Source organism: Bufo bufo, chromosome 1, assembly GCF_905171765.1.
Source record: "Bufo bufo chromosome 1, aBufBuf1.1, whole genome shotgun sequence".
Classification (NCBI taxonomy): domain Eukaryota; kingdom Metazoa; phylum Chordata; class Amphibia; order Anura; family Bufonidae; genus Bufo; species Bufo bufo.
In genome coordinates this window covers 710,842,650-710,856,579 of record NC_053389.1, presented here as the reverse complement: position 1 = coordinate 710,856,579, position 13,930 = coordinate 710,842,650, and the positions used below count along the sequence as shown (strand labels likewise).

Below are 13,930 nucleotides of genomic sequence, written 5' to 3'. Positions count from 1 at the left end.
ATGCTGCATCGCAAGCTAGGTAGTGTTTGCTGTAGCTGCCCACCTAGGGCGGGAAATGTTCAGTATAAGAAATCAATTTACCTGTTGTTGGAATGGGGAGTTAACATGGGGGGGGGGGGGGGGGGGCTGGGCTGGCTATCATGCTTCAGCACTAAATGGCAGTGGTGGCGAGGAGAGACATTAGGGTACCTACAAGTTCAAACAAATGTGTTGCATAATTATAGGAACATAATTGTCAATGACTCAAGTGACTAAAATAGTTGTAATGTGCGGGGACTAGCTGATGCGACGAAACGCCAAAGTGTGTTTAATTATATGATGCGGTTTCACCCAGCTATATACTGTTTACAGGAGACTCATTTGAATAAACGATCACTGCATACTGTGAGTAAGGCCTGGGTGGGATTTTCTCCTAACATTCAATGGGGGTAAGCATAATGGTACACAGAAGTATCCGCTTCTTATGTTTACAGCAGCATGTAGATGAGGAGGGCAGGTTTATATGTTTATTTTGTGAAATAGATGGAGTGCGCATGGTTCTGATATCAGTTTACAGTCCTCCTCCGTTTTCGGTGGTCCATTTTAAGGAAAATATTTGATATCTTAGCGCAATATGCTAGTGTCCCTTGGTTAATAATTGGGGATTTTAATAATGTCCCAGATGAGCGAATAGATAGATGCAGAGTTCACGATATTGGCAGGTATCGGAGAACGTCTCCTCTTAATAATATAATGACGGAAGTGGGACTGCTGGACATCTGGAGGATACAGCACCCAGGGTCTCGCAATTATTCCTGTAATTCATCCACCTTTGCATCGCTATCGAGAATAGATTTAACCTTGATTAACGCAGCTGCGTTTCCTGTGGTGCACTCCCCAGAGAATCTCCCCAGATACCTCTCAGACTACTCCCCTCTTAAAATAGAATATTGGCTTTAGTAAGAAAAGCTGGACTGGGCTCCAAACTGTGGAAATGTAATGCTTTTTGGTTGCAGACGCTAGGTGGGCTGGAAGATGTGAAATGGGCGTTGAAGGAGTATTTTTGTTTTAACACAGGTACAGCCCCTTTGCACATTGTCTGGGACGCCATGAAGGGGTTCCTGCGAGGTGTACTAATCCAACAGATTAACAGACATAAATCTCGCTCTAGGGAGACCTGATGTTCGTATGCATGCAGCTGTCAAAGATGCAGAAGTGGCATATGTATTAGATCCGTCAGAGGGGGCGAGCCGGAACTTGAAGTTAGCTCAGGAAGATTTAAGATGCCATTTGATTCAGGTGGCAGATAGGAAGAGACAGTTCTACAAACAGCAGTTCTTTACAGAAGGGGAAACATAGAATGTGTCGGCAGATAAGAACCATTTGGCCCATCTAGTCTGCCCAATATACTAAATACTATGGATAGCCCCTGGCCCTATCTTATATGAAAGATGGCCTTATGCCTATCCCATGCAAGTGTGGGAAAGTGTAGGACATTTACTCTCGGTTATTTCAAAAGCTCAACAGGGGTCAACGTGTATAACAGAGTTAGTAAATGAGCAGGGTCAGAGTAAGCGGACCACTGGGGACATTCTAAAGGTTATGGAGGACTTCTATTCTGATCTTTACACATCCAAGACTAGTTGTGTGGAGTCAGAGATGGTAGATTTCCTGCATGGCATTGACCTCCCTAAGCTGTCACCTGAGAATAGAATAATGCTAGATGCCCCTATTAGTTTAGAGGAACTGGATGTAGCACTAGACTCCATGGCAAATGACAAGGCCCTGGGCTCAGATGGGCTCCCTGCGGAGATATACAAGAAATTTAGGGGTGTTCTGCTCCCGGAGTTACTAAAGGTTCTCCAACAGTCCTTAGAAGCAGGTTCCCTTCCAGCTTCAATGCAAGATGCTCTTATAGTGGTACTGCCTAAGCCAGACAAGGACCCCAAGTTACCTGATTCCTATAGGCCCATCTCACTATTAGCGGCGGATGTTAAAATATTAGCTAAAGTTTTGGCGATGAGATTATCAAAGGTAATACTGACAATAGTGCACCCTGACAGACTGGTTTTATGCCTCAGAAATCCACTTCTATAAACATAAGAAGAGTATTTGCTAGTATACAGTGTACAGCAGATAATGAGGGTGACAGAGCGATTTTATCACTAGACGCGGCCAAGGCGTTTGATAGTATAGAGTAGGGCTATCTATGGTGTACACTGCGGACAATGGGCTTTGGGAAATGCTTCATTAAGTGGGCACAAACGCTATACTCTGCACCAAGGGCACGTATTAGAGTTAACGGAGAGTTGTCATCAAGCTTCAAGCTGTTTCGGGGGACACGGCAGGGATGTCCACTGTCTCCTTTGTTGTTTGTAGGGGTGCACCGAAATTTCGGCAGCCGAAAATATCGGCCGAAAATGCACCAAATCCACTTCGGCCGATATTGTTACATATCGGCCGAAAATATGGGGTGTGGGATTTGTCACCCACCATCTGCGGGCGGGCGCCGGGCGGGCGGTTTACTTTGTCACTGCATCTTTATTTTACCTTACAATCGTGAGGCTCCAGTAACTAACAACTCTGCAGGCAGAGCGGAGGCCGGCGTAACGTCACTTACTCACGTGACGCGCCTGCTCCGCCTCCTTCATTCATAAAGTGGGCGGAGCAGGTGCGTCACGTGAGTAAGTGACGTTACGCCGCCCTCCGCTCTGCCTGCAGAGTTGTTAGTTACTGGAGCCTCACGATTGTAAGGTAAAATAAAGATGCTGTGAGCAGCAGGGCCGGGGCTGTTATGGGTAGGGGGATCGGTCTATGGAACTGCTATGGGGAGGGGGGATCTGTGCACTGCTATGGGGAGGGGGGATCTGTGCACTGCTATGGGGAGGGGGGATCTGTGCACTGCTATGGGGAGGGGGGATCTGTGCACTGTTATGGGGAAAGGGATCTGTGCACTGTTATGGGGAAAGGGATCTGTGCACTGTTATGGGGAAAGGGATCTGTGCACTGTTATGCCCATAACAGTGCACAGATCCCCCTCTCCATAACAGCGCCACCCACAGATCCCCCTCTCCATAACAGCGCCACCCACAGATCCCCCTCTCCATAACAGCGCCACCCACAGATCCCCCTCTCCATAACAGCGCCACCCACAGATCCCCCTCTCCATAACAGCGCCACCCACAGATCCCCCTCTCCATAACAGCGCCACCCACAGATCCCCCTCTCCATAACAGTGCCACCCACAGATCCCCCTCTCCATAACAGCGCCACCCACAGATCCCCCTCTCCATAACAGCGCCACCCACAGATCCCCCTCTCCATAACAGCGCCACCCACAGATCCCCCTCTCCATAACAGAGCCACCCACAGATCCCCCTCTCCATAACGGCGCCACCCACAGATCCCCCTCTCCATAACAGAGCCACCCACAGATGAATTTCATTCATGAAAAAGAATTATTAATAAAATCATTAAAAAAAAAGTATTTTAAAAGTATTTGGGCAAAAAGGCAGTTTCGGTTTCGGTTTCGGTTTTCGGTCAAGGGCATCCTGAATTTTCGGTTTCGGTTTCGGACCAGAATTTTCATTTCGGTGCACCCCTAGTTGTTTGCGCTTGCAATTGAGCCCCTAGCGGCTGCGATCAGGTGTTCACAGGCGATCGTGGGATTTAAATATGGTTCTTTTCACAATAAGGTGGCCATGTATGCTGATGACACCTTGCTGTTTCTGGGAGACACGTCGACATCCCTGGCCGAGTCTATGTCATTGCTTGGTCGCTTTGGAGGGTTATCAGGCCTGACTATAAACTGGCACAAATCGGCTCTTATGTTCTTAGATGGACAGGCATCCTCGGCAAAAGCTACATTAAACAATATCCCATGCGTTAAAACTATTAAATATTTAGGGATCAACATATCACCTAAACTGACGGACTTTGAGGCGTTGAACCTGTCCCCAATACTGATAAAATTCAGGCTTTGCTCCAAGACATGGTGCAAACTGTTTTTTGTCAGTGATAGGCAGGGTTAATCTGATCAAGATGGTTATGATGCCCCAGTTATTATATATACTACACAATGCTCCGACGTGGATACCACTTGACAGATTTCGGAAAATCAATTCTATATTTAGAGACCTGATATGGAAGAAAGGCCAATCCAGAATTAAATTAGAGACCTTACAATATCCAAAGGAAGCAGGGGGTCTGGCAGTGCCCAATCCATGGTTATATTACCTGGCGGCACAATGTCAGCACTTTAGGGGATGGATAAATAGTGACATGACGGACATGACAGGTCAAATATTGAAACATGCATTGGGGGGTAAGGAGTTATTGTGGATATTGGAAGGATCAGGAACACCCTTTGTAGATAATCGCTCACATTTGATGTGTCTGATGAGGAAGGTTTGGGAGAAGGTCAAGCAGTTGAGGGGTGCAGTCGGAATCACGGAACTTATACCTTTATGGAACAATCGCAATGTACCTGAATTCTTACATCTCAGAGGATTTATCAAACAATGGCAGTATAGGGGAGTGACCAAATTTGGAGATATAATGGAGAAAGGGGTACTCAAAACTGTTTATTAAATTACAGGAGGAGTACGGTATACCAAAGAACAGCTTTTACCAGTTTTTACTGGTAATGAGATGTGTAAAAATGACAATACCAAGATACATAAAGACGCGTCTTTACATTTAATAGTGGAGAAAGGGGATAAAAAAGGATCATTTTAATGATATATAAAATGTTACTGAATAAATATCTGGAAGCGTTTCCCCTGTCCAGAATGAAGGCCTGGGAGAAAGATATAGGGGAAATATCTCAGGAGCAGTGGAAAGCTATATTAGAAGCCATACAGACAGTATCATTGAGCGAAGGTGGGAAGTTGTCTCAACTTTTCATTGTACACAGAGTCTATAAAACTCTGGTCCTTTTACACCGCATTGGCATCAGAGCGGATGCAAAGTGTCCGCGATGCCAAGCAGAATCGGCGGATTTATTGCATATGCTGTGGCAATGTTCACAATTAGATGGCTTCTGGTTGGACGTTTTGGCAATGATTCTAAATATCTTTTCACTGCAGATACTTCGGGAACCAAAAGTATGTGTCTTAGGTTTTGTGTCAGATATTGGGAAAGAAGAGACAGATAGGATTGTAGCGAGCAGACTATTATATGTGGCAAGGAAGTTCATTGCCCTACACTGGATTCAGTCATGCCCTCCAGTCATTGAAGAATTTAGAAGGAAAGTAAACACGATGTTAGTTTATGAGAAAATGGTGTTTAAGAAGAGAGGATGCCCGCAAAAATTAGAAAAATTGTGGGGCCGCTGGAGGTTTATCACCGAATAAAATCGGATAAGTCCATAAAGTGCTTAAGTGGGAGTTGGGGGGGTGGGAAGGGTATGTTGCGGTAGTATTATAATTTATATAGATACCTGTTGTATTATACTCACCAATGGAACTGTCTTTGTATATCAAAATATGGGATATAATATGCTTGTATTTGTAACCATGTTCTATTGATGTACATTTTTACAAAAAAAATGATCTGATTTAAAAAAAAAAAAAAGGGCGTTGTCTCACTTCAGCAAATGGCATTTATCATGTAGAGAAAGTTAATACAAGTCACTTACTAATATATTATTGTTATCCATATTGCTTCCTTTGCTGGCTGGATTCATTTTTTCCATCACATTATACACTGCTTGTTTCCATGGTTACAGAGCACCCTGCAGTCCTTCAGTGGTGGCCGTGCTTGCACACTATAGGAAAAAGCTACTGGTGTAGTCAGTTGCCTTGCGTCCAGATACCGGTGTGGGATGGCTATTTAAGTTCTACACCTTTTGTAGGGATATGCTATATATTATTCAGTCTTATTTAAATTGCACTGAATTCTTGTCATTACCCACATGTATGTAACTGTATTTGTAATGTACACTGTTCTATGCAAACTGCACTAACTTTCCACGTTGATGTGTCATTTCTTTTCTGCAGGTTGCTGATATTAAGAGGATCAACAACTTTCTGAAAGAGCAGGACATGTACGCCTTAAAGACCATCAAGATTCCAGTCAAAGTTCATGGCATTTTAACAGAGGGACACCGATCAGCAGATTCTATCGACGTTGTCATTGAGTCTGGTGATGAGGCATCGGTCACGCCAACGGAAAACCAAGATATAACCCAGTACTTCCGGGAGATCGACCAGAACATTGAGGCTGCAGCGCAGAACCAGGAGCTATTCAGTGACTCACTGGACCTTGGGAAAGGCAACCATCACCTCTCCACCATCATGAAGCATAAAGAACCCAATCTAGGAGCAGACTGGGGCATACGATGGTGGAATGCTGTTTGTATTATGCTTTTAATTGGGATTGTGCTGCCAGTATTTTATATCATATACTATGAAACATGGAAAGAAAAATCACACTCTGCCAATGTCACAATTAATGTTATGTCAAACATGAGCAGATTGCTGGCAGATCAAATGCCCAACCCTGTGCAGTATACAAAGAGACCTGTTGATACAGGAGGCTGAGATCTCAAGGAGGAATAGATGTATGCAGTCTTAACAGAACCAGCTTGTCACTTTATCTACACCAGTATAATAACTTTGTGTTCATTGGTGGGATTCACCACCAGGAGCATTTATCGAAAGGTGTTTTACATGATCAGAGTAATATAAGAAAAAAAAATGCTCGACACACTACCGTCTTATGGACTCTTATCCCATATTCTGTTGTTTTACCAAATAATCTTCATCCAAGAGCCAGCTTCAAGATGTCAGGACTGTATAAAGCTCCGGATGGTTATAAAGTGCTGCTAAATTTGTCCTTTGTTTCCTGATATTGCAGACTAGAGCTTTGCTTCCCCCCTGTTTTTTTTTTTTATGGTAGTGTTTGCTTTTGGCAAATTTTTTTCTTTTAAGCCTTAGTGATATTTATCTTTGTATTATAACTATTTCAGTTTGCCCAGCAAATGTACGATCATGCAGCAGAAAGAACACACTGGTATTCCATGGTTATAGACCCAGAACAGAATGGTACAGGCCCGATGACACCAAGCTTTACTAATAATTAATGTCTGGGTGTTTGTACAGTTAACCCCAAATTGATAATTTATTAATATTGTACATGTGGCAGTGAAATACCACTGTGGTTAAAAATATTAGAAAAAAGCCTAGTGAGAATCCAAGTAAAATCCTTCACTTAGTTTATGCCATCGGAGAGGTAGAGGCATTGGGATCACGCTCTCACTGATTTGGCAGAACATCATGTAAGATGAGTGTATTCTATTTGAGAGCAGAAGGATCATAGATGCCGGCTGCTGCTTGGCCTGGAGAGCTGGTACCCCGTATTGTGCCCAGTACAGGGCCAGTGAGGGTGATGACACAGGGCATTACTCATGAATCACTCTGGGTATTGGTTTGCCCTCAGACTCTCTTATTGGCTCCTCTGTGGGACATGTCTGTCTGTTTTAAAATCATTTAGCTAAAAGGAAAAAAGAAGGCCTATGAGAAGGGACGAGTGCTGGAAAAACTGAAGGAGACGCAGAGCTAAGCCAGAGCCACTGCCTTTTTATTTTCCAGATCGATGGGGGTCCTAGTGATCATAAAGTGATGGTATAGTGTTGTATCTGTGTATTTGGTTTTTAATAAGTGGTATGAAGCTTTACAAATGTTCACATATAGCGTCCTTCAGTGATTTTAAATGAGGCATGTCCACCTAGTAGAGATGGCCATCACCTTTTTGAAGACTTCCTTTTACAGTTAAGGTCTCATGCACAGGAACAGGAGTCTGCTCTGAGTGTTTTTCTGGCCCATAAGTGGTAAAATTCACTTCAATTGGGTGGCAAAGGGAAAAAAAATTGAAATGTCTCCACGTGCATTCTGTTTCTGTATGTCCGTTCCGCAAAAAATAAATAGAACATGTCCGATAATTGGACACGTCAGTAATTGCTTTACGGACAAGGATAGGACTGTTCACTTAGGGGCCAGCTGTTCCGTAAAATACAGAATGCATATGGCCAGTATCTGTGTTTTTCGGATCCACAGTTTACAGACCACAAAGCATCCAACGGTCGTGTGCATGGGCACAGGCTTCACATGACGTATCAGCTACTTCTGATCCAAGTGTGAGCTACAAGTGAAGGCATAGGTCATAGCTGATCAGTTTTGTTAAAGTACAGGTTTCCGCTACTATCAGACTTTTTATTTTCCCACCTGCTGCTATTGGATGGTACAAGAAGTCTTAAAGGGGTCATGTCATCTCATACATTGGGGACATGTCGCTAGGATATGCCCCCAATATCCATTAGGTGTGGGTCCTAGAGGCGGCACCTATCTCTAAAATGGAGCCTGCAAAGAGAAGGAGAGCAAACTGCCCGTTTGCGGCCACCCCTTCCATTTGTTTCTATGGGACTGCCGAAAACAGCCGAGCCAGCTTGGCTATTTCTGTCAGCCCCATAGAAGTGAATAAAGCAGTGGCCATGCTTGTGTTGTGCACTTCCCATTCATTTCTTTTGGATTTCCAAAAGTGGCCAAGAGCACCACTCGTCTATTTTCAGCCCTCCCACACAAATGAATGGAGGGCGGTCGTGCATGTGTAGTGTGCTCTCCTTCTCTTTGCGGGCTCTGTTTTAGAGGTAGGTGCAGGTCCCAGAGTAAAGTAACCTGCAAAGTGTCTTTATTGTATTCCTACATTCTGTCACACCCCCTAGCTGTAGGTGACAAAAGGGTGGGGGATAGCAGCCCAATTCACCTTTCTTGTGACACTGAGGAGGACGGGAGAACTGGAGAGCATGAATGATCAGAGCTGTTCTGGACTTTACCTCTGACTGAAGCTATGCTCCCATGGCTAAAATCCGCCATAGATTCCATAGTGGAAAAGAGCCATATTTGCTGTGTAATCCCTTTTCAAAATTACAACAGCAGCGTCCCTTCGACTTTAATCGGGAAATTGTGGACATCGTGGTCCAGTCCACTTCACAGCCGTGTTCCCCATTGATGTTGGGGAAGAGCTAAAATCGCTAGCGGTTTTTGTGCATTTTTGGCAATGTTTCCACCACCAAAACCATGCTGCTCCCAGATGCAGATTAGCCTACAGCTCTGCCATTGTTTTCTAAGCAGCAGACTTTAGCTGTCTGAACCTATCCTGAATGTCCTAGGAACTGCACTCCAGCATTTAGGGCTCATGCACACAACTGTTGGATGTTTTGCATATCTGCAAAACATGGATATCGGCCATGTACATTCCGCAAAACGGAAAGACCGGCCCCCTTATAGAACAGTCCTATTCTTGTCCGTAATGTGGACAATAATAGGACTTGTTCTTGTTCTGTTTTTTTGCAGAATGGACACCGAGTTTTATTTTTTGTGCTTCCATTGAAGTGCATGGCCTACAGGCTGCAAAAAAAAAAATATAATATGTTTGTGTGCTTGAGCCCTTATCCCCAAATCACTCTAAATCAGCCCTCAAGTGCTGCTCATGGCTCTTCCTATACCATGAACCCTGTTCTCACTAGGTTCCCCCCCCCCCCCTCCTCCTCCCCTCAGTGCCTCATGTGCTGCCTTATTAGCTTTTGGTAGTACAGCTCTATATATAACCCAAGTATCAGGTGAGTCCTACTCAGACTTAGGCTACTTTCACACTGGCGTTTTGGCTTTCCGTTTGTGAGATCCGTTCAGGGCTCTCACCAGCGGTCCAAAACGGATCAGTTTTGCCCTAATGCATTCTGAATGGAAAAGGATCCGCTCAGAATGCATCAGTTTGGCTCCGTTCCGCTTTAGAGGCGGACAACAAAACACTGCTTACAGCTCTTTGGTGTCCGTCTGACAAAACTAAGCCAAACTGATCCATCCTGACGCACAATGTAAGTCCATGGGGATGGATCCGTTTTCACTGACACAATAAAAAACGTATCCGTCCCCCATTGACTTTCAGTGGTGTTCAAGACGGATCCGTCTTGGCTATGTTGAAGATAATCCAAACGGATCCGTTCGGAACGGATGCAGACGGTTGTATTATCAGTGCGGATCCGTCGGTGCAGATCCATGATGGATCCGCACCAAACAGCAGTGTGAAAGTAGCCTTACACTACATTAGCAGTTGAATTTACTCTTCAGGAAGTTTTCTCTACTGTGTGTTGGTTGAAAAATCAGGGGGTGAACTCAGGGAATAATCCAATGCAATCCAATCTTCTCTCAATAGCAGTGCCACAAGTTCCATAATAGTCTATTGCGCTGCTATAGTTATGAACTTTGCAATGATGTGGAGATATTGCAGCAAGTGTCATGGTATCTGCTCGAAGCACAGTGCTCCAGGCGACCCAGTCCACCATACTGAACACTGAATAACCTTTTCTTCTATGAAGGAAAAAGCTTGTCTATGATTTTGTATAATGATTGGGGGGGGGGGGGGGACAATAAATATATTTCTGTCCAAGATGAAGCTGTTTATACTTATTTCACAATTCTGCACCTGCCTTAGCTCACCTAGAAAAGCAACAGGTAATTTTGCGCTTCCTCATCCACAAAATAGAAGAAGCTTAATGACCCACCCCGAAATCCAGGAGAGGTACTAGTATCTGCATGTGTGGAGACTGAAGATCGCAGCTTTATACCTGGAATTATTGCATATTTGGGAAAATTTGGTCTGATGGCAATTTTTAGTAAAAGGCTTTTTTTATTTTTTTTGCTTGTTTAAGGACTCAGAGGGGTTATCCAATCTTTATAATGACCACCTCCTCTAGAGCATAGTTACCTTTTCCCTGGCACCCGCCTCCCTCTGGATCCCTGCACGGCTGCCGCATCTCCCTGTCACCCAATGTTTTGATCCGCGTGAGCTGCTAGGGAGGCTGGTCGCCGTCACGGCCTGCTATTGGCTGCACCCCCACTTCACTGCTTTCCAATAGATGGTAACAATGTGATCCTGCCTATGATATGCCATCATGGCTGAGCAGCCCGACAGGAACACTCAGCAATGTGTCAAAAAGTGGTGCCAGAGCATAGTGAGGCCCTCACCCTTCACCCCCTAGGCAGCTCTATAAATGGAAGCAACCAATCCTGCTCACATTTTATGACAGGTTGCCTGCAGCCATTTTAAATTATTGAATAACCTTGATTTATTATTAATTCATATATCATAACAGTAAGTAATAAAAACCATAAATTTCATCCATAAAAACATACAACAAAATAATATAATATGATATATTATAACACCACTAAAATGACGTAATTAGGAATAAATAGTTTAAAATAGGACTAAATAGTAGCCACCATAATTAACTCGGGTATACCGGGTTACAAATATTGCATCTCCATAGATCAATCAGCTTCACATAGGATTAAGTTCAGGTCGTCAATTTGAATGGTAAGTATAGGATATAGCCGCACCATATGTTTCAAAAAGTCACGTTGCCATTATCATCTCTGTGTAAGGTATAGTTACAGATGCTTAACAGTGGGGGAATTAAGCTCTAGGTGGCGTCCCACCTGTTTGGAGCTATATTATTCGCTTACCTCCAAGTCAGTGTTCGGCTTGCTCCTCTGAACTCCGCCGCTTCAGCGTCCCTCGTGCTTCAATCCTCGCTTGCTCCAGTCACGTGAGAGTAGATTCGCCAGACTCCAAGTGTTCTTTGGAGCAGTTGTTTGCGAGAGGACGGTTCAGTTTCCTAATCGGCAGGTAAGTAAGCGATCTTCAGCGTACGCAGAGACAATGGTGTTGCAAAGTCCAGATTTCTCCCAGACGCGTTTCGAAGTCCTATAGGTGACTGACTTTTTCCTCAGTGGTAACCTGGCACATATCGCAACACCTTTTTTTATACCTTATTTCCTAATTGGATCCAGTTATAGCCAAATCCTGACCTGGATCATACCAATAGCTGCAACAGAATCCCGGCCCGGATTGTGATCCAAAGAACAATCTGCAAAGTAATTAATGTTAAAATACGATTATTTAGACTTATTCTGTCTCTTTATATCAAAAAGCCAAAGATTTCCAACTCTGCATTTAGTCCAAATGAGATAAGGGTATTCAACTCAAAGATCCATCTTGATTCAATCCTAGACATTTTATCAATATGGTTCCCACCTCTCCAGTTCATTTCCACCTTCTCTATTGCAGCAAAGCTTAGGTTTTTAACTTGTTGGTCATGATGTTCCTTAACCCCTTAAGGACACAGCCTTTTTTCACCTTAGGACCAGGCCATTTTTTGCAAATCTGACCAGTGTCACTTTAAGTGCTAATAACTTTAAAACGCTTTGACTTATCCAGGCCATTCTGAGTTTGTTTTTTCGTCACATATTGTACTTCATGACACTGGTAAAATGAAGTAAAAAAAAAATAAAAATTTTCCACAAAAAAATACCTAATTTACCAAAAATTTACAAATTTCAAAGTTTCAGTTTCTCTACTTCTGAAATACATAGTAATACCCCCAAAAATTGTGATGACTTTACATTCCCCATAAGTCTACTTCATGTTTGAATTATTTTGGGAATGATATTTTATTTTTTGGGGATGTTATAAGGCTTAGAAGTTTAGAAGCAAATCTTGAAATTTTTCAGAAATTTACAAAAACTCAAGTTTTAGGGTCCAGTTCAGGTCTCAAGTCACTTTGCGAGGCTTACATAATAGAAACCACCCAAAAATGACCCCATCTAAGAAACTACACCTCTCAAGGTATTCAAAACTGATTTTGCATATGTTGTTAACCCTTTAGGTGTTGCACAAGAGTTATTGGCAAATGGGGAGGAAATTTGAGAATTTCATTTTTTTGTCTAATTTTTCATTTTAACCCATTTTTTCCACTAACAAAGCAAGGGTTAACAGCCAAACAAGACTGTATCTTTATTGCCCTGACTCTGCTGTTTACAGAAACACCCCGTGAACTACTGTACGGCCACACAGCGGGGCGTAGAGTGAAAGGTGCGCCGTATGGTTTTTGGAGGGCTGATTTTGCTGGACTGTTTTTTTGACACCATGTCCCATTTGAAGCCCCCTTGATGCACCCCTAGAGTAGAAACTCCATAAAAGTGACCCCATCTAAGAAACTAGACCCCTCAAGGTATTCAAAACTGATTTTACAAACTTTGTTAACCCTTTAGGTGTTGCACAAGATTTAATGGAAAATAGAGATACAATTTCAAAATTTCACTTTTTTGGCAGATTTTCCATTTTAATATTTTTTTTTCCAGTTACAAAGCAAGGGTTAACAGCCAAACAAAACTCATTATTTATGGCCCTGATTCTGTAGTTTACAGAAACACCCCATATAAGGTCGTAAACCTCTGTACGGGCACACGGCAGGGCGCAGAAGGAAAGGAATGCCATACGGTTTTTGGAAGGCAGGTTTTGCTGGACTGTTTTTTTTTTTACACCATGTCCCATTTGAAGCCCCCCTGATGCACCCCTAGAGTAGAAACTCCAAAAAAGTGACCCCATTTTAGAAACTACGGGATAGGTTGGCAGTTTTGTTGGTACTAGTTTAGGGTACATATGATTTTTGGTTGCTCTATATTACACTTTTTGTTGCGGCAAGGTAACAAGAAATAGCTTTTTTGGCACCGTTTTTTTTTGTTATTTACAACATTCATCTGACAGGTTAGATCATGTGGTAATTTTATAGAGCAGGTTGTCACGGACTCGGCGATACCTAATATGTATACAATTTTTTTTATTTATGTAAGTTTTACACAATGATTTCATTTTTAAAACAAAAAAAATGTTTTAGTGTCTACATAGTCTAAGAGCCATAGTTTTTTCAGTTTTTGGGCGATTATCTTAAGTAGGGTCTCATTTTTTGCGGGATGAGATGACGGTTTGATTGGCATCTATTTTGGGGTGCATATGAATTTTTGATTGCTTGCTATTACACTTACGTAAGATGACAAAAAATGGCTTTTTTTACACAGTTTTTATTTTTATTTTTTTACGGTGGTCACCT

At 43.0% G+C, this 13,930-nt stretch overlaps 1 protein-coding gene across 1 annotated transcript in view; it reads left to right on the top strand.

The window, feature by feature from the left end:
• Positions 1-6,887, top strand: part of LYSMD4 (LysM domain containing 4) — a 35,425-nt gene extending 28,538 nt beyond the window's left edge. The window contains exon 4 of the mRNA XM_040414240.1: positions 5,979-6,887. Coding sequence (XP_040270174.1) covers positions 5,979-6,521 — 543 coding nt within the window. The 3' untranslated portion in view covers positions 6,522-6,887. The remainder of the gene's footprint in view (positions 1-5,978) is intronic.
• The last annotated feature ends 7,043 nt before the right edge of the window (positions 6,888-13,930 follow it).